We start from the raw sequence: 19,073 nt of genomic DNA, 5'->3' as shown, positions 1-19,073 counted from the left end.
TTTTCTTACTTCACGTGTTAAACTGGATCAGCTTCCAGCATTGGACAATGGACGTGAAATCGGTTAAACTGGAAGGGCCTTCCACCAAGTGGGCGTTTGGGAAAAAGTTTATAATCCTGCCAACGAGATGGCCGGAGGTTGCATAATTCGGAAAAACATCTCATTGAATACCCACTCCTTCCTCTGCCGTCCAATTAACCGATTTGATTTGTAAATGAACAGACTTGTGTGTTTAGTGACGCAAATCTTCTTGTTATCTCCCGTGCTGCCATTTACGTAACAATTCCTTGCTCGAAAGGAAGGAACCCCCGAGAAGAGATCATCCGATGGAGGAAAAATAAAATGATGGCATTGATAGACATCCCAAAGTCCGCCTGCTTCACGTCACCCACCACCGGGGGTGGGGGTGCCAGCTGGCAACGATTAAACTAATCCGGTACGAAAATGACGATAATCGCAATATCCCTTGTACTGCGCGCACTCCATCCCTAACCGCTCTCCGTCCACTCCGCGTCCCCACCGTTGGACTCAATTAATGGCCCCGACCTTCATCCGATGGATTATTTATTTTCTCGCCCTGGAAATATTTACATATTTATGGCCGGTTCTTTCTGGGGGACGGGAGATGAACATTCCAGTAAATCGTGCTGAGAGCTATCACCAGTTTCGGAGCACTCCATTTTTTACCGTTGTTCATTTGCCCCAGCATTATACTTTTCGATTCCGCTTTTATTTCCGCGAGAAAATATTGCGAGCCATTTTCAATCAATTTTGACGTGAAACGTGGAGCGAACAATTTAAAAGTTGAACTTTTAATTTTAATGACCATTTCTCCTGTACCGGAAATTGGTCATTTAGTATTCAGTCGCTAACTATTTGATTTTTTACACGACGTTTGGGTTTGTGTGGAGTCAAAGAAGGTTTACACTAGAAACATATTGCATTTCGAAAATCATCCTCTAGGTAGTTAGAGTTTGCTCAACTTATTTTCCCCTTCCCTATGCAAAGAAGTACATCATTGGTTTGCAAACTGACTGTCGGCCTCGGCAACAAATATAGAAAGAAAATAAAATTCGAAAAATAGAAATGGTAATTTAATTCACCCACCACCCTCCCTGGTACCTACCCCCAGTATGGTGCAATAGGAAAATGTCCATTGAGAACTGGCCCAAGTTCTGGCGCTACGCGGAACTGTTGCAGCAAACCGCTTCCTGCTGTCTATGTAAATTTCTCCGGCTCGGAAGTAAATGGCAAGTGCGCCGTGGCGCGCAAATCTTTTTCGCCCCCTCTCCCCTCCCACGCTTCACTCGCCTCGTAGACGGTGGCGCCGGAGTTGGCTTCCACTTTTGGCCGTTCGTTAAGCCGCAGTTTTACAAAGTTTGCACCAATGCGGCTATGTGGGGAGGTTCGTCCTTTTCTCCGGGGAGCCTCCGCGCCGAGACTGTCAACAAAATTTTCCATTTGTTTGATAGCAGTCCAGCGTCCAACAACCGATCGCCTAAAAGGGAGAGGGGAAAGTAAGGACTCGTTTTGGACATGGAAAAAATCGCCTCGTCGCCGCATCCTTTCGCGACTAATAAAATATCCTGCGAAAGCCGGAGATATCAAGGCAACGGACAGAAAAATATGACCTCGCACAGCCAACCGTTGTTTGGGTTCGGGCGAATGGACATGTTCCGACAGCGCCGGGATTTACTGCGGCTCCGTTTTTATTGTTTTTTTATTTGAATTTGATTTCTTTTCGCCCATTGTTTCGGGCTTTGGGTTGAAGTCCGGTTTTAGGTTCATGAATACATCGAGTGTTCGTGTGTCCCTTAATGTATTCAGTGTCCATATTTGGTGGATGACATTTTTCCGCACGGAAAAGCAATTGAATGAAATACGGCCCTCCGAAAGTAGGATGAACGGAATATGCGAGTGTATGATTTTTGTTTGGAAAATTTATTTTATCTCTTCCTCCTTCACGCCAAATTCCTCCGCCATGCTACCCATTGTAATAAAAATAGAATGTAAAGGTCGTTGAATGCTGAGGGAGACTGCAGAAAAATCAAGCCAATACGCAAAGCTCAGAAGCGTCCCTCTCAAATACCCCAGTTCTATCCGGTTCAACTCCGGACGCATTATTTTGAGGTCCTTCTTTTTCGTCGCTCTAACATAAACATAAAAGTTAACACGGCAGCTTCCTTTTTCCGCGTTGTCTTGTCTCGCTGATGGTGATGTTGACGGTGGCTTCCGGGATTTGTTGCCTCTGTGGAAGGGCCGCTTCCACACTACCGAAAACAAATGTCATCAGAATGATGTGCGTTGATGCGAGGGGAAGGAAGCATTTTCCCGACTCGCAACGAATCGGTAATTTTATGGGGGAGAAAAAAGGAAAATGCTAACCTCCCACCCGATTCCATTCCCATTCGGGTTGGAATGCGCCAAGTCTGCGTAAAAGATTGGTTTTAGTGTGTTAAGCGAAAACATGTTCGGTGGGCATCAGCAAACATACAAATGGAATTGTGTTTTGAGGTAACGCAATTTTCAATACATTTATGCTTCGCGAATGGGATCGGTAGGCATCTCCATCGAGCAATTTCCATTCTTGGTTTATTGTTGAACGAGCGGTTGCCGAATCCAAATTGAACCGTACGTGGTGTGGTTGAGATAGTGGATGAATTTAGGTGGAGTAATACATAAAGGAATTGGCATACAGCAATATGGCTAGGGCGTCCCTGTTTAAAAAAAAGTAATTAAAAAATACACGCAAAATAAAGTCATTTAAAATAAAGCCTTCTGATTCTGATTGCAAAAATCAATTTTCCTTCTAATCAAGTAAAAACAAATCTCCCCTGAGACTCTAATCGATTTCGCTTCTACAGCTGAACGTGAACGTAATAAACGCCGTGTCACGTCACTATTCCACCGTCTGCACGGAACGCTATTATAACCTAGTGCTAGCGTTTAGTGTATGTGTTGCTAGGACCTGCTTTCTTCTGCTCGTTTATTTCAACCTGTTTCTCCTTCCCTTGGCATGGGTGGGTATGAATAATAGTTTTATGGGTGATTAGAAACGGGCACAAGCAGGCCACACGACGCCGACGGGAAAGCGGCGTCCTCAATGGGGTAATGGCCTCTCCTCGCCGGCGGGTGGGGAAACCACTTTCCAGTGACTCGCTGCTATCGCTATTCAATCGAATTCTATTTTCTACCATTTTCGTGACGTCATGGTAATGCAACTTCCGTTCGGGTTCCTCCTGTGTCCATGTGCCCGACGCAAGGAGGTGGAATTGATGAACAGCCGTCAATGACGAAGTTCTTTCTGTGCCTTAAAACTGTGCCATACTGGATGTGTTAAAGTGTTACGTCTGTTCGTTTTGCGAAGGAAGGAAAATAGGGTAAATAAAATACCTGAATCCGATTACTAGGCCAGTTAAGGGAAGTCAGAAGAGCCGTTCTGCGACATAACACACGGAATCGCTTACGTACCCTCAGCAGGGTGGGGAAATGAAATAAGCATCACTAAAATTTTGTTTTTTTTTTATTATCAGCTGAAAACAAAAGCAGCCGGTAACGACTATTAGGGGAATTCATCGTACTGGACTGACTCTCGACATTAGGTCGACTTTCCATTTACGTAAAATTTCAACACTTCTATAACGGGCCCCCCTTTCCCCGATCGAAAGCCTGGAGGGGGGAAGTCTGGTACGCGATTCCAGCGGGTAAAATGGTTTGTTTACGTTCGACAACAAGTTGGCGGACATGCGCACATCGCATATCCTCAAAGCCGTTGTTAATGTTTTGTGTCTTTTGCAACGCAATCGAAGCTGGTTTCAAACACTAGTATCTTAGTTGTTGTAGACATCTGGTCTGGTTTGGGACATTGCATTTTTTAAAGATTCTTTTTGAGACAAAAGAGAAATGTTCTAACGAAGCTTCTGAATTATGTTCACTGTATGAAACACCACTTGCAAAATATTGCGCCCAAATCAAGCGTTGAATCCGCCGCTCTGAACGCCCGATTTCCCCTCCAGGATATTGATAAAACTTCGTCTCACCGAACGGAACTCGGTTCGGTTTCCGTGTATATCCTTCTTGTATCCCGAACAGTGTGGCACCAACGAGGACACTTTCGGTCTTGTCAGTAGTAGTTGAGCCGTGCACAAAGTCGGTCGAACGGTCGGTGCCCTGTGTCGGTCGAACTAGATTGAGGATTGGGATGTGAACCATCCTCCTCTAACGTTGACGCACCTTAGTTACACAAGCAGGCGGCCCAAACAGGGAGGATAATTAGTGCGACGGCTATGTCGAATCCAAGTTAAATACTTTTTCCGTTTTCAACTTCTTTGCTAATGGAAATGGAACTGTCACTGGAGCACTAAAAAGTGGGTAATGTGAAACTACAGAATTATAGCCAGTGGAAGTTTGCACTGGGTAAACGGTGGTACCATCTGTGAACCTTCTCCCGTGTAGGGGGAAAAAATGAATGGAAAAAGTTATCGTTGCATAGTAACGCAGCCCTAGGAGTCAGTGTTGTGTAGCACCGTAGATACGATAGAAGCAACCAAACGTTTTCTTCATGTGCAATCATGTAGAGCCATTCTCACGTCTTAGAAGGAAAATCGTCCTGTTACTTGATAGTTGGTGGCTTGTGTGAAAGTGTCTTTTCTCATTGCTCAACGAAAAAATAAACCGAGAAACGTGCGAATCGTTCCAGTTCTCTTTGGTTCAACGACATACCTGAACAAGAAAAATCTAGTGGAATACCCAGGTATGAATCAAGGTGAAGGAGAAATGGTGCTCCTCTAAGTAGGTAGACATATCCGTAACACAACCAGAATCGTCAAATCCGGTCATACAAATCGTCCTACAACAACGACTACACCGTGTCTGGTGAATGTTCATGTGATTTTATGGATGAGATCCTTAACACTTTTTGCATCGCTTTTGGAAATCCGCCGCAGCAACAGAAACATCGCGCTTAGTTGTGAGATATCCGGATGCCGCTTATATAATTTGAGCCACCGCGTGTATTCCGACGGCGGCCAGGATTAGACGTGTCCCTCTCTCCCTATCTGGGTAGTAGTAGTGGGTGTTTTCGATTGTATGAGTTTCGTGATGTTGTGTAACGAAAAGGGCACGACCGGCTGCCGACGGCTGGACGAAGCCGTATCGTTGTCGACGTAAATGTTCCTGAAGCGCCAGCAACGGAGTGTGCTCGGGCCTACGATAGTGTCCGTGATCGAAACGACGGTGGTTGTGTGTTGCCAATAGTAACCCGGCATCGGCTACAACATTCGCAGCTACTACGTGCCTACTAGATTATCCTAGACCAACGTCAGACGCTACGAGCGTGTGACATGGTGCGGTAGTGGTGAGACTGCAAAACGGTGTCAAAAAGGAATTTATTACTACGGTTACATTGTTGCTGTACATGGCACAAGTGTTGCGCAAAGCCTTGGGTCAGTCAGGATTTTCTTGTGATGTGGGGCATTCAGATCGGATGTTTTGTGCGTTAAATACTTTCACAGTGCAGGTGGTCTGCAGGAGTGTTTACGGTGGATAATGAAGTGATCTGACTCTCATCTATCGCCAACAGAAGGTTGTGTGCGTCGGGATAGTGGAACAATGTCAAATGTCAACAACCTACGGGTAGCACCAGCGGAGTGAAGCACCTTTCTTGCACAACGGAGCGTAGAACAACGTGTAACGGATCTTATGAAGCCAACGGCGACCGCAGCGAACGAGAGGATGCCCTTACCCGGTTCCGCCCGCCGCTACGCCGCCACCGCCCTTTGCCGATCCTCGACCGACGAGTATCATGCTCACAGAGTCCATCATAGAGCGTGCGACGCCCATCAAACACGGACCGGCTGTGGTCAGCACGAGCAGCACGAGGAACATCCGACGAACGAACCGTGTAGCCGCCGCCACCGCCACCAGCGGGCCCACCACCGATCCAGCCACTTCGTCCACGCCCACCGACACCGTTTCCTTGCCGCAGCGTGTTCGCCAGCAGCTCGCGAAAAGGGCGAGTAAGCTGACGCGCAATCGGTTCTGCTCCTCACAGGACAATCTCGGCGCGTCGGAGTACCGCAAGGACCGGCGGGTGCACGGCCTGCAGCTGCCACTGCATCCGCTGCAGCTGGTCGGCTGGTTTGCCTTGGCCCTGTTCGGTTACTCCACGTTCGGTGTGCTAATACCGGCGCTCGAGCCGTCTCTGCAGCCGCCACTGTACGTCGCCCTTGCCGGACTCTACCTGGTGCACCTCGGTTCGCACCTCACAGCGCTGCTGCTCGATCCGGCCGATCCGGAACTGCGCCGTTTGCCGGCGAGCAAAACCGTGGTGCCCGAGTTTGACCGGACGCGCCACTCGCACGTCATCGAGAACGGCCGGTGCCACCTGTGCAACATCCGCACGACGAGCCAGCGGACGAAGCACTGCAGCGTGTGCAACAAGTGCGTCGGCACGTTCGATCATCACTGCAAATGGTTGAACCATTGCGTCGGTGGACGGAACTATGTCGCCTTCCTTATGTGCGTGGTGAGTGCGGTCATTGCAGCGCTGGTCATTCTGGCCGCGGCCATCGTCGAGATCGTGCTGTACCATGTGCAGCCGGTGGGCTGGCTGAATCTCGCCTGGTTTGGGCTCGACCCCAACGCCACCACTGCTGGGAGCGTCCCTTCGGAGGGCGATGGCCTTGAGCTCGCCGACGTCGCCAGTGCGACAGGCGCTTCGCTCGACGACGATGTCGTCGGTGGCGGTGTCACTAGTGCCGCGGGCGAACTGTTTGAAAACTTCACCACCTCGGCCAAAGATCTGCTGCTCAACGGGTCGGCGGTGGTGGGCATTTTCGGGTCCGATGCCAACGGAACAACCGACTCGTCGGCGGTTGGTGACGGTGGGGTATCCGGGGTGGGTTCCGGAGCAGCCGGCGATGGCGACCAACTGACCGGCATCGGACTGCACCATACGATATTCCTCGTGTTTGTAGCGTCGCTCGGTATTCTGGCAGCCATTGCGGCGGGTCTTCTACTGCATCTGTGCTTCTTTCATGTGTACATTTCTTTTCTCGGGCTCACCACGTACGAGTACATCCGGAACAATCGGTTGGCGGCGACAACGCAACAGAATGGGAGTCGTGCCGGTGAAGCTGGCGATGGAGGAGTCCTCCGGACGAGACGGCATGCCAAGGAACAGACGCTGGAGGAGGATACAAAATTGGGGACGGACGAAGACAAATCGAAGTTCAGCCTCCTCTCGAACTGCTCGCACGCCGGTTCGCGGAAGTTTCCCGAGGTGTACATCTGCTCGTCGATCAGCCAGAAGTCTGGCAGTCCGGCAAACCATCCCGGTTCTTACGCTCCTGGGAGTCATCCATCAGCCACCGGCGGTGTACTTCCCACGCTGATCGTTCCCCATGGGCAGCTGAACGACCTCAACCGAGTGCGTCCCCGGACGCTCCATTGCTGTGATAGTAGTAGTACCGAGTGTCGGAACAATATCACCGCCGCTGGTCTGCGGACTTTGACCGCGGCGAACGTTGGTGCTTCATCGTCCTCCTCGACAACAACCACTACCACCACCACCTCCACCACCGCCATGGACGCAATACCACAGCATCAGCACCAGCATCAACAGCAGAAGCAGCAACAACACCATCAGCAGAAGGCTGCCTTTTATGTCTGTTCGATGCTGGAAGATGACGCTCTTCAGGACGAACACACCGAGGTCGGTGCGAGGAAACCTTCGGGAAGCTGCCAGGGCACCAGGACTTTTCATTGCTGTTCGCAGTACAGCCGCCAGATGGCAGCCGCCGCGCACTCCTCCTCCACCATGACGTCCAACAACAATCACCACCCCCATCACCACGGCCATCATCATCCACCGCATCGACATGGAAACGATTTTCTCGCTGCAGCAACGGCTGCCACCCTGCTCGCAACTACCATGACAACCCTCACAACCACGACAACCTCCGAGGAAGCGTATGTGCAGTACACGGAGCGGTGCACTTTTTGTAGCTTTCAGGTACAGAAAGCGCCCGACCAGGAGCCACCCGAACATTCCCACCTGCATCACCACCACCACCAGCATCCGTACGACATTCATCCGTTGCGACGACGAGGTGGAAACGGTACCGTGGACGATATTGAAGGCGCCACCAGTGATGGTCACGCGATGTGTTGTGCGGCTAAGTCACTCGACACGGTTAAGTCGCACCACCGGTGGAAGAGGAAGTGGAACTGCTGCTCGAACGTACCGGACAGTCCCGACGTGCCGGGGGATCCACCTGGCGCCATGAGAACCATCTCCGGGACACTTTCCGTCGCTGCCAATCGCTCGGTGCTGAGTGCAGCCAGTAGCGGAAGCCATGGTCGTGGTCGCTCTGGTTTACCATCGATTATGAACGTTGCCGAAAATCGCAATCGGCAGCTGAATGGACGAGGAGGAGGAGGAGAAATAGAAGGAGGTGGACGTGAACCGGAACCATCCCGGAGGCCGGACGTTCCCGAACTGACAAATAATGAAAATTGTGCCAACAATAATTGTAGCAGCGTTAGTGTTAGTGAAGCTAGTCAAAGTGTGAGTCCCAGACATGCGATGGCCTGCCGTAGCCCTAGTCGTAGTCCTAACCGGGGCCGGGGTGCTTCTTCCGCCGCCAACGGGAACTCCGCTGCTTCGTCGTCCTCTTCAGCGATACAAATTCTAAACTCAGATGCCAACGGTAACGAACTGCCAGGGGATGGGGTGGAACGACGCGGCACTCCGCCGCCGACACCCTCCCAAGGTGCGTCTCCCGTGCCGAAGCGTCCACGGGCGCGACTTGTGAGACCGTGGCCAGTTGTTCGGTTGCGTCATATGATGCGCATGATAGATCGCTACCGGAGACCTCGGTGTCGAACGAACTTGAATGGAGCAGGGGGACCATCCGCGGGTACAGCGGGTGCTAGTGGGAGTGGTAGCATCCAGACAGGTGCCTGTAGCAGTAACCTCGGAGGAATTAGCCAGAGCCAAACGATGGTCAAACAGAATCAGGTGAGACCATTGTCGTCGAGTGAGTTTGCCAGTGCACTGCTAACCGTGCCAGGATTCGGGGCATCAGTGTTATCCAACGCAGCGGCCGCGTCCGCCGCTGGTTCATCATCGTCCTCTTCATCCTCCTCGTCTCCCTCATCGTCCGGTGGCGGCCCAGGATCACCGTCCGTCCAGCTACGTGCGCTCCTGCCAACATCGGCGATCCGAACCGACCAGGGCGGAGCGGCCAACAATGCGTCCTGTGCGATCACTATGCCCGTCCTGCCGCCTCCAGCACGCCGTCGCCTGAAAGGGGGATGTGGCGAAGTCGAGCAGCTTCCCGAGCTGCTAGGGGACGTACCACCAGCTCGTGTTCCCGTCCATCCACCAATGGCACATCGGCGAAGTCGTCGCAAGAACATCATACGTAACCGCAGCCCAACGCTGTCCCCTATTCACGAGTCCGGCCTATCGAATCCGACCTCGCCGCTACCCTGTCGGCATGTTTGTGCGCATTCGGCCGTAACCTCCACCACCACAACGGTCATTGCAGCGTCCTCCTCAGCGAGCTGCGGTAGTACGACGCACCATCATCACCACCAGCTCGATGGGAGCAAAGGTTCCACCGGCATTGTGCCACTCGTAGCGACCACAGGCTACACTGATCTATCACCCTGAGTCGATCACTTACGCGAATCACGTGCCCTGTAGATAGCTACCCCATATCTACTCTTCTGCATTTCTTCGGAACGACGATCCCATTGACGAAACTGCACGGTCTTCTTATGAACTTTATAAAACCTAACGCCTACTAGGATCTACGGTAGGAGCTCAACCTCTCCACCTGTGGATCAAGAGAGCGCAAGACTAGAAAGTAAAGAAAAACAAGTTGTTGTGTACAAACATTGCAAACAAACGAACATACAAAATGCAGTTAGGGAAAATGTTGATCGTATGTAGCAAGCAGTAAGGAATTTGTTACTCGAAGCCGTCTTCATCGAATCAAAAACAAAAAAAAACACACACAAAACCGACCGGTAGAATGTGATTGTGATCTCATGGTGTTCGTTTTTAGGGTGGCTTTAGGCAACTAAAATACCCCGTCGCCAATCAAATAGAACCATGAACATATGGGAGAAGTGAAAAGGAAGCTCGCCATTTATTGGGTCAGATATTTTGCAAATACAACGAATCTTTGGAAGGACCCGACGGGAAAGAGTCCATCTGTGCATGCATCTTGGAAAAACGAACTGGAAAAATACAAGGGGAGTTAGCATAAGCTATCGAAAAGAGTGTAGACTAGATGCGTCATAAATGGACAGAGAGAAGCAGAGTAGTTTAGACGAAATATAATTATTTTTTATACCGATGTGCAAGACGGTGGAACTAATGGAATGAACCCGCAGAACTGTATTGATGTTCCATGCAAATCGAAATATGTAAAACAATGATGCGTATGATGCGATTGTTGATATCCTGGAGCGAGAGAAAGAATATAGGGAAAGGTGCGCTTTTTTGACGTTTGCCGTTGTTAGGTTAGGTTAGGTTGATTGAAAGGCATGTCCTTGGGTCCGCGTACCGCGTATGGGAAAATGTGTGTTTGTGTGTCTACTTCTTACTCTTATATATATTCACACATACGCTGCATATTAAACTTACTCTATCTGTCCCTCCTCACTCAGCAATCTATACGTACACCCACTAAGTATCCGTCTGTGTATGGGAACCGAGCTGAACCAAAACAAAAAAACCAAACACTTATGCTGAAAGGTAGCAACCGACTTGGCGTACGTGCCGGGTCGCGATCATGCCAACCTTTTTGGCATGATCTGATCCGAAATGTCAACCGGCAACCCGAACCGAACCGTACCGAAACGGCATCCGTCGGAATCCGGAAATCGAACCGTCTCCCGATACCCACAACACGGGTGGTGCTACAAAAGTCCGTAGAGAATGAAAATAGGCAAAATTTAATACGAAAATCGATACCCTAAAGTAAATAGACTATAACGAGACAAATATTACAAAAAATATTTAAACAAAATCACACACTCACACACAAAACGACGAAAAGCACAGCAAGCAACCCTAGTGAAAAAGTTGAGCAAAAAGCGGACGAAAGAAAAGTTTATCACGGAACGATCAAAATCGTAATAATAACGACATGCAGCAGACGTGAGTGAGACGTAGATTCGCGGAACACATGAGGAAAATAATTGGAAAACCCAAGAGATGATGTTTGAAATACAAAAACGAATATACTCAAGAGGACAAGTGATGAGTGGAAAAATCGTGATGTCTTTCATCATGGTACGGTGGGCAAATGCGAAAACCGAAAAAAGAATATAAACAAATTGAATGCCGAATGCATGATAATGAACGCGATGGATACACGACTTACGTACGGGAAAAAATTGTAAAAAAAAATATATATAATACGTTTGCGGTGGACAAAATTTTTTATCGCACGTTTCTTTCCCAAAAGTATGGGAAGGAAGCGATTTGCTCTGCGTTATGGACGAAGAAAATATAAGCTGTGCAGGAAAACGAATGAGCGTGCCATTTTATCGTTGGGTGGCGTTGAAAAGCAACAAGTTTTTCGATACCATATAAATGAAAAAAAAACAGGCACATCAAGGTTGAGTAAGGTTGATGAAGGAAGAGGAATAGCGACTACGAAGAGTTTTCCAAAGTGTGATGTTGGAAATGATATATTATATATAGAATAAAGACCTGTTTCTTTGAAAAAAAAAACAACATAGCTTTCTGTATCTGGTGCGATGACATTTACCCGTTACTGAAATTGCCAGTATTTTTTCGTATTTGTGAGAATTTCGTTATTTTAGAAAGTAGCGTAATGGTCCTCCGGTCTAGTGATATTTCTTTCATTTACTTCTGCTTGTTATGTTAGGCCTTCTCTCAACAAATATCCAAAATGGTGTCGGAGTTAAGGGAACAGTTTCGATTTTATTGATTCCCAATCCGACCGCAACGATTTCAGCAGCTGCTCGACTTTTGAATTTCTTTCGGTCCGATCGATTTTTCCTTCCGCTTCTCCACACGCCTCGTCGAAGCCGAAGGGACAAATGCTTCAACGTTCAAATTTTCCACGCACCGCTGAAATAATTTTCTTGCGTTACACCATCTTAAAGTGAAGTAGAAAATTGTTGGGGAAAAAGCTTCTGCTAAGCCGCCGAACCAAAAAGCGCTTGGAATGTCGGAAGGAGCATTTCGGATCGTTTTGTGAAGAGTGGATAACCCGCAGGGTTTTCCGTCTTTCGGTATTTTCGTTTTCCTCCGGGCAGTATCGAAACGTTTTCAGCGGTATGCAAAGGATGGAAGGTTTCTCCGTTGCTCGAGTTATCCGATTTATTGCTTGTGTTTAAAGGAATTTTTAAACTCTACCTCCATCTTTTTATTAGGCGAATTCATGTTTTTTTTTATTAACCCGATAATTGTGTTAAGTGAAAGCTACATGAACATCGCAATGCGTACGCTTTGAAAAAGTTCAATCGACAGAAGTAAATTTACCGACCAGTAATTGTCCCTGCAAACCATATTTTCCCCATGCAAACTTATGTTTCTTTACATTCCCACTTTCTCTCGAGGAAAGCCATTCGCTATCATCGAAATTGATGTGAAGAGTATGTTAATTTTGGTTACTTTTGGCAATGGAGTTTTTCTTTTCTACGACATTCTGCATAAATTTGTTTGAGTTTGTTGAGTTTGTTTTTTATTCGTAAATAGATACATGACAATGAATTCACCTCAAGCGTAACGACAAGGTCGCGCACATGTGAGCAACTGCTCTCGCACTTCCTTTTTCTTCCTTTCTTATGGTTGCGCTTTTTTGCGCAAATTTCCTCGAGTCTGTCACTTCTTGGAAAACGCTGTTAAATAATTCATGACAAACCAGCCAACAACCGAACCGAACTGTAGATGGTTGGTCGAAGGCGGAAAGTATGGAAAACGCCATGCCTCGTGGTGACGGTGAAGACACCTAAACATGCACAAACACACACACACACATACAGACACTTGTCCCTCCCGATGTGCGATTTGCTGGCGAGAAAATTCAATAGAGCTTGTCTAAGGCACATTTCCGGACCATGCGGTCTCGGTACGCTAGGAGGCCATATTGTACCACCCCCACCGGAACAACATCAGTGGAAAAGCGCTGGGGAATGTTCAATCGCCGGTGACCGACGGAAACCTGAAGCCAACACGATGACGCGCTGATTGGCGATCCGTTTTAGTGGAGCAAATTGAGTACGGCATATCGAAGACTGTCGCATGCAGCTCCGGGAAAGAGGTTTCATCAAAAGCGATGTGTGTGTGTGTGTATTTTTCCCATCTTGCTCGTCACACGTCCGCAGCATCTCGGGAAACTTGCCCAAATCATGCATAAATTCATTTTCGCACATCACCGACAAGAAAACCAGCACACACGGCCGATGAAAAGGAGGAGTTATGACAGCGCGTTTTTATGGTGATTTTGACAACACATGACGAATTACGTTGAACAGAGTGTCCACAGAATCGGTTACTTGAGGATAACTGAGGCCTTTTGGGGAAGTTGGCACCTTCCTTGCTCGGTACTCGGCGAAGGAAGGAGGCATAAAGGTACAATCTACCCACTTGATTGATTTGCTGAATATTCATAAACATGAACAGACACTGCGAATACTGACAACATCCGGTTCGCCGAGCGCTCGAAATGGAATTTCAATAAAATTAACTCTAAACTTATTTGCCCACCCAGGCCCGACAGACAGTGTGACGCTGACGTGTTGAAATGTCCCGGGGTTCCTCGGCTCACAAAGGCGACAAAGCATTAAACGGAAACGTTTTACGAAAAAGGAAACCAGGTATGGGGGGGGCTTGAGCTACGGGTGTAATTTATTCATACCTATTTAATTTAACGGTGGAACCGTTTGACTGCATCGCTATTGCGAAAATTAGATAATCCACCCAAAACCGAGCAGCGCAAGCGTTGTCGAAGTAGCGGGAAAATTGCGTTGGCATGAGGAAACACACTGTGGCGATGGTTGAGCAATCCGCAAAATTTCCCCCCAAGGGCACGGAGACTTAGCCGGCGTTAAAAGCAGCTTCCTTCGATTCGAGCCGCTCAGCTCGGTAAACGGCATCTTACAACACCGGCTCTTGTTAGAAATTATCCTCTTAAGAGCCCTCCAGAAGCTAATGGGCTTTATCTTAACGTGCCTCCGGTGCAGCCGCAACTTCATCGACATCGTACGCACAAATCACATTAGGTAATTACACTTAGATGCTATGAAGGTGGATGACTGGAGCAGCAACGCCCTTGTGAGATCTCTTGAACGAACCTGGGGGAAATTTGATTCCCGGTGCATCGGGATATTTATTGCCCGTTTATTCGCCCTTAACGATCACGATCCACAGAAATAGTTTCTCTGCATACGCACACTTACAAAACCTGTCAACCTAATTCCTACCGCTACTAAACTAACCTCACTTCTCACCTTGACGACAGCAAAGCATGCTCCGTTTGCTCCTGCAAAAGCTATGGAATGGTTTAGGGTTAGGGGTTCGATGAATTTGATTACTGTGCAGATTTCTCTCGAACTAAACGCGTCAAAGTGAGCTTAGGAATGCTGTGCAGAGTCAGATAATTAGTTTTCATTACCGTTGTTTCCTAACTGAGGGAAGGAAGTTCGTGTTGCCGGGGTGTTACGTACTTCCCTCTTTCGTGCAGGATCTCTCCCCCTTTAGACTGTGCAGAATTACAACGAGGAAATCTGGAACCTCCACTCCCGGACGGAAGCGTATCGAATCATTCGTACCAGCGCGTGGACTTTGATTTCGCACTAACTTCTCCGTCCCTTGTGATAGCTATAATCTAAATCACCGTCACCACCACCAAGCACCACCTCGGGTTTGGTGGGACTCTCCGACAATGTCGGTAAGTTGAAGTCCTGAGTTCGCGCTCCATCGATCGCGGAGGCCACAAGTTATCCCTTCCCCTCGGACGCACGATAAACATTGCCCGGTTTGGATGGATACAGGTGTATTAAGGATTCACGGTTCACCGAACATTAGGCTAATGAACATAAATATGGAACACGTCAGTGCGGTGTGTGCCTATTACCTTCTCCGGCCCATGGCTTCACTGCAGCCATTCCATTCCGTCACCTTCCGGAAACGTTCGCCGGACTTCCTGGAGTTCGACAACGCGCTGAAATACAACACTGGGTGGTTGTGTGTCCGTATCGGCAATCGCATGTCGTAAGTTGGAGGAAACCGAAAATATAGGACACTTCGGCAGTCGAATCTATACCCGCGTGACTCTTTGAGTAATCCGAACGTGTGGGAGGGGCGGGAAGAAGTGGTGATGGTGATCGGAAAAGCCGGGCCCCCTTTCCGGTGTTCGTACGTGCGTGGCATACGCGATGTGCTAGGTCCTTTGCCACCTAGAGCGGGTGCGCATGAAAATGTCGTGGAGGTAGACACGTCGGAAAGGGACATCGGAAAAGCGATCGAAATGGTAGCGTTGTGCCTTTTCCACCGGCCTCCCTATTTGTACGAGGACACATACACACACAGCCATTCAATGTGACTCGGTTTCATTTGATGCGGTCGATAGACATCGTTCCATTGTTTATCGACTTAAATGTCAAGCGACGGAGCGACCACTCACTCACTCCTCTTCGTTTACTCATCCTTTTCCGCTGAGCGTACTTTAAAGCCCTCGCACCACGTGATAGATGGGAACGCGAGTTTCAATTGAATGTAGCAAATGATAAGCTTTGTTAATGATGACGTTCGTGCGGGTAGGAGCCTGGGGGAAAGCATGTTCGATCGTCATGTTTCGTGTGAGTTATGTGAAATTTATCATTGCCGCGACATTGTATGGGCGCTGGCGGGCAGTTCAAACATCGCCAGGTGTGCGTTTATGTTTGCGGGAAATCATTTCCAATCCCGAAGGTAAAATGTGTCATCTGTGCAAACAAAAATACGCTTGGAGTTAGAACGAAAGTTTAGTACCCAAATTTAAAGCGGTAAAAGAAAGGAAAATATCAACACATGAAATCCGGAAAATATGCGATAATTGAGTGTAACAACTCGTAAAACCCTTGTGCCTTATTCCTGTGGCATCCTACTTCAAAGTCAAAGCAATCGAGAAACGCGCACCCAACCCTCGAAGAAGTCTGCCGTTTTTCATCGCCTACTTATCAAAAGCATCCGCTGTGTCGCTATCGTTTAAATGGCTTCATGTTTGTATAATTTATCAGACGTAAGCAAACACTTTTCCCTCCCCCGCACAGTTTCAAGCAGCGAAAATGGGAGCGTTGTCTGGCCGGGTTTCGTCGGTCGTTACACCCAGAAAACTTTCAGTGCGTGAGACCAATTTCGCGCGCCCCATCAGAAGGGAAACGTTAACGAAGAATTATTTAGAAAATGTATGACACAGGGACGAAAAAATAAATAAATAAACCGTGAGGGAGGAGGCGTAAGAAACGTTGGGGAGATTTTCTAGTGATATCAAGTCGAAAGGATGCTGGAGTGGTGATAACTTCTATATACATTCCCCGCTCCGACGCACTCCTCACTTTGCCCCGTTCGACGGAGCTTGTGTGTTGCCTTTTGTGTGGCAAAAGTTTTTCCGACTGAAATCGAATTTTCCACCCATCTTGCTCGATTTGCCATTCCCTCGCATCCTTCATCAAACACTTGAAGGTTCGAGTGTTCGCGTCGCGCCTCGGAAGGGTGGTGGTTGGAAAACCCACCGCAAAAATAACAAAAAAAAATATGTATAAAAACGAGCGCCAAAAGAACAACACAAAGATGCGAGGTGTTATGTTGTTGGTTGGTTAACCTTGTTCTCGCATTGAGCGCCTGCCGGCCTGCCATTGTTATGCTGATGCGTGGCGGGCGAGGCCGCAAGACGAGACTTTGTGTACGGCAGCAAACACTGAGGAAAGTGCAGAAAATGAGACTCTTAAACACGGGGGAGAGCTGGGCGTTGAAGTAAAGAGGGGTTGTTTGAGGCATCCACTAAACACGACAGTAAGTGGATGGATGACACTCTGTTGGTAGAGCCGAATTGAAGCGAAAGTGCTGTTCTCGTTTATAAGCATTGGATGAATGAATGGAAAGTTTTGCGTTACAACATGAACGAACAAAAACACGAAAAAAACGACATTCCGGAGGCTCAAAGGCGTAGGCTAAGAATAAACTATAGCCATGAAGATTTATGAATAATAGAGAATAGAGAAAAATACAACAATATCATAAGGATGAGATTAATTTCATGTATGGGTTATTAACCGTATGCTTAAAAACGTCCTTTTATAGAAAGTGCATTGGATTTCGCAAGAAAATTGGCACTTTCAACTGTGAGCAATCTTGCATAAACCGCCGAAAACATTTTGCTTCTGAACAGTTTCACTCACTTCTCCTTTTCTTTTCCAATCATACGGAAATACGAGAATTCAAAATAATTCTCATGAAGTTACCAAGGATTCCAAGCTTCCTCTTATAGGACGCTGTTAAATCACTTTCTGTCGTATGGAAAACGGGTTGTGATTGCGACATGCAAATCTGACCAGCTCCACGAAACCGAGCTGCCACGAGAATGCTCGTTTTCCACCCATTTTCCATCGCTTCATTGGCGTACATTTTCATCGATCTTCGCCGCCTTCTCCGGCGCAGGCACCATTGCATCGAAAGTCCAACGGAACCTTCTTATGCTTTTTGTCGCTTTCCAGCCGTCGTCGCTGGGCTTTTTAAAGTGAAATTTCCTGAGTCGTTTTATCTCTATGTTAGTATTCTGCTTGTTGTTTGCCCTCCATTTCGCAAGGAAGTTGTGTGTATGTGTGTGGAACATGATGGCGTTCGCAAAACTCATCGAATCAGATGCAAATGAAATGCATTCAGCTTCATGCGTTCAGCCACGCGAACGGCAATTGTCAACGCGCTGCCCTAGTTTTCCTATTTTCCTCGCTTCTTCTTCTTCTTCCTTTTGTCCGTCCACATCCTTACCGATTTCATTTCCTTTCGGAAGCGTTTGTTTGCCTATTTTTTTTTTCTTCTCTCTGCTTTAAATTTCCTATCGCACCAGTTCGATCTCGCGTGCGAGCGTTTGCGTTCGGTTCGGTTCGGGTTTTCTGGTTTTTCTTAAACTATTTTCCCAACGGCGATTGGCCCTGTGACACGTCGCCAGTGTGTGGAAATCGGTTCGAAAATAGGCACTGCCCCAGCACATTTGCACACAGCGCAACGGAACACCGGCCACCGGGAGGCTCGTTTCCTTTCCGGGCCGGGCCGGAATTTGCCACCACTCGGCAAATAAATTCTCCGCCGGAAGCGACCGCTGACCAGAAATCCGGTCTCGCTGTCACCAGGGTTCTCGGGTACTCATACCCGGGCTGGCTAACGAATTGGCGATTCTGTGTGACTGTGTGTGGATGTGTTTGTGGTGTAGTCTTTCTCGGATTGGGATTCAAGTGGAATTTTTCTCTCCGCTTGGCTCGAGCAATATCCCAAACTTGCCGATGGAATGTGTGTAGTGGAAGAAAATTAAATTTTTGCTCCATCCTAAAACCGGGCGCGACGTTCGTTCGCTTTTTTTTGCTGTGCTGGGAAGTTAGTTATGCACTACGATGGTGTAGTTAATTGTTTTTTTGTTTTTTAAATATCTTCTTCATTCTTGCCTCTTCCGATGACGATAATTTTTTTTCCGGAATCCTGTGCTCTGTTTTTTGTAAGTAAACTTTATGTAATCTTTTCCGTTGAAAATTGTTTCCGGACTTTGATAGGTATAAAAAAAGAAGTTTAGGTTTTTCTTGAATTACGAAACATTTACGCTATTCGTTAATCAAACATCTTTAGGTTCCAATTTCGAAGAAAATGTACCGTAAATTGAAAGAATTCGACCGTGTATATTCCGCTGCCCCGCCAGCAATATACAGCCTCTTTTCGTACCCTTTAGCAACGATCGCCGTTAACCAGATTTGACTGCCGGAAAACTCTGACCTGCGGAAATGACGAAAGCAGCAAAACACCGAGCAGCGGGCATAAAACATCCGTTCTT

At 47.9% G+C, this 19,073-nt stretch overlaps 2 protein-coding genes across 2 annotated transcripts in view; both read left to right on the top strand.

Moving 5' to 3' along the window:
• Positions 1 to 19,073, top strand: part of LOC131261950 (tRNA-dihydrouridine(16/17) synthase [NAD(P)(+)]-like) — an 80,435-nt gene that overhangs the window by 7,045 nt on the left and 54,317 nt on the right. The gene's annotated exons all lie outside the window — the stretch shown is intronic.
• On the top strand, positions 5,804 to 9,679 carry LOC131261948 (uncharacterized). Its single transcript, XM_058263822.1, has 3 exons — positions 5,804 to 7,150; positions 7,196 to 9,509; positions 9,600 to 9,679. The coding sequence occupies exons 1-3, from the start codon at positions 5,804 to 5,806 to the stop codon at positions 9,677 to 9,679; spliced, it is 3,741 nt and encodes a 1,246-aa protein (XP_058119805.1).

Source organism: Anopheles coustani, chromosome 2 (genome assembly GCF_943734705.1).
Source record: "Anopheles coustani chromosome 2, idAnoCousDA_361_x.2, whole genome shotgun sequence".
NCBI lineage: Eukaryota > Metazoa > Arthropoda > Insecta > Diptera > Culicidae > Anopheles > Anopheles coustani.
Note: the sequence above shows the minus strand (reverse complement) of the source record. Positions and strands in the feature narration are given on the sequence as shown.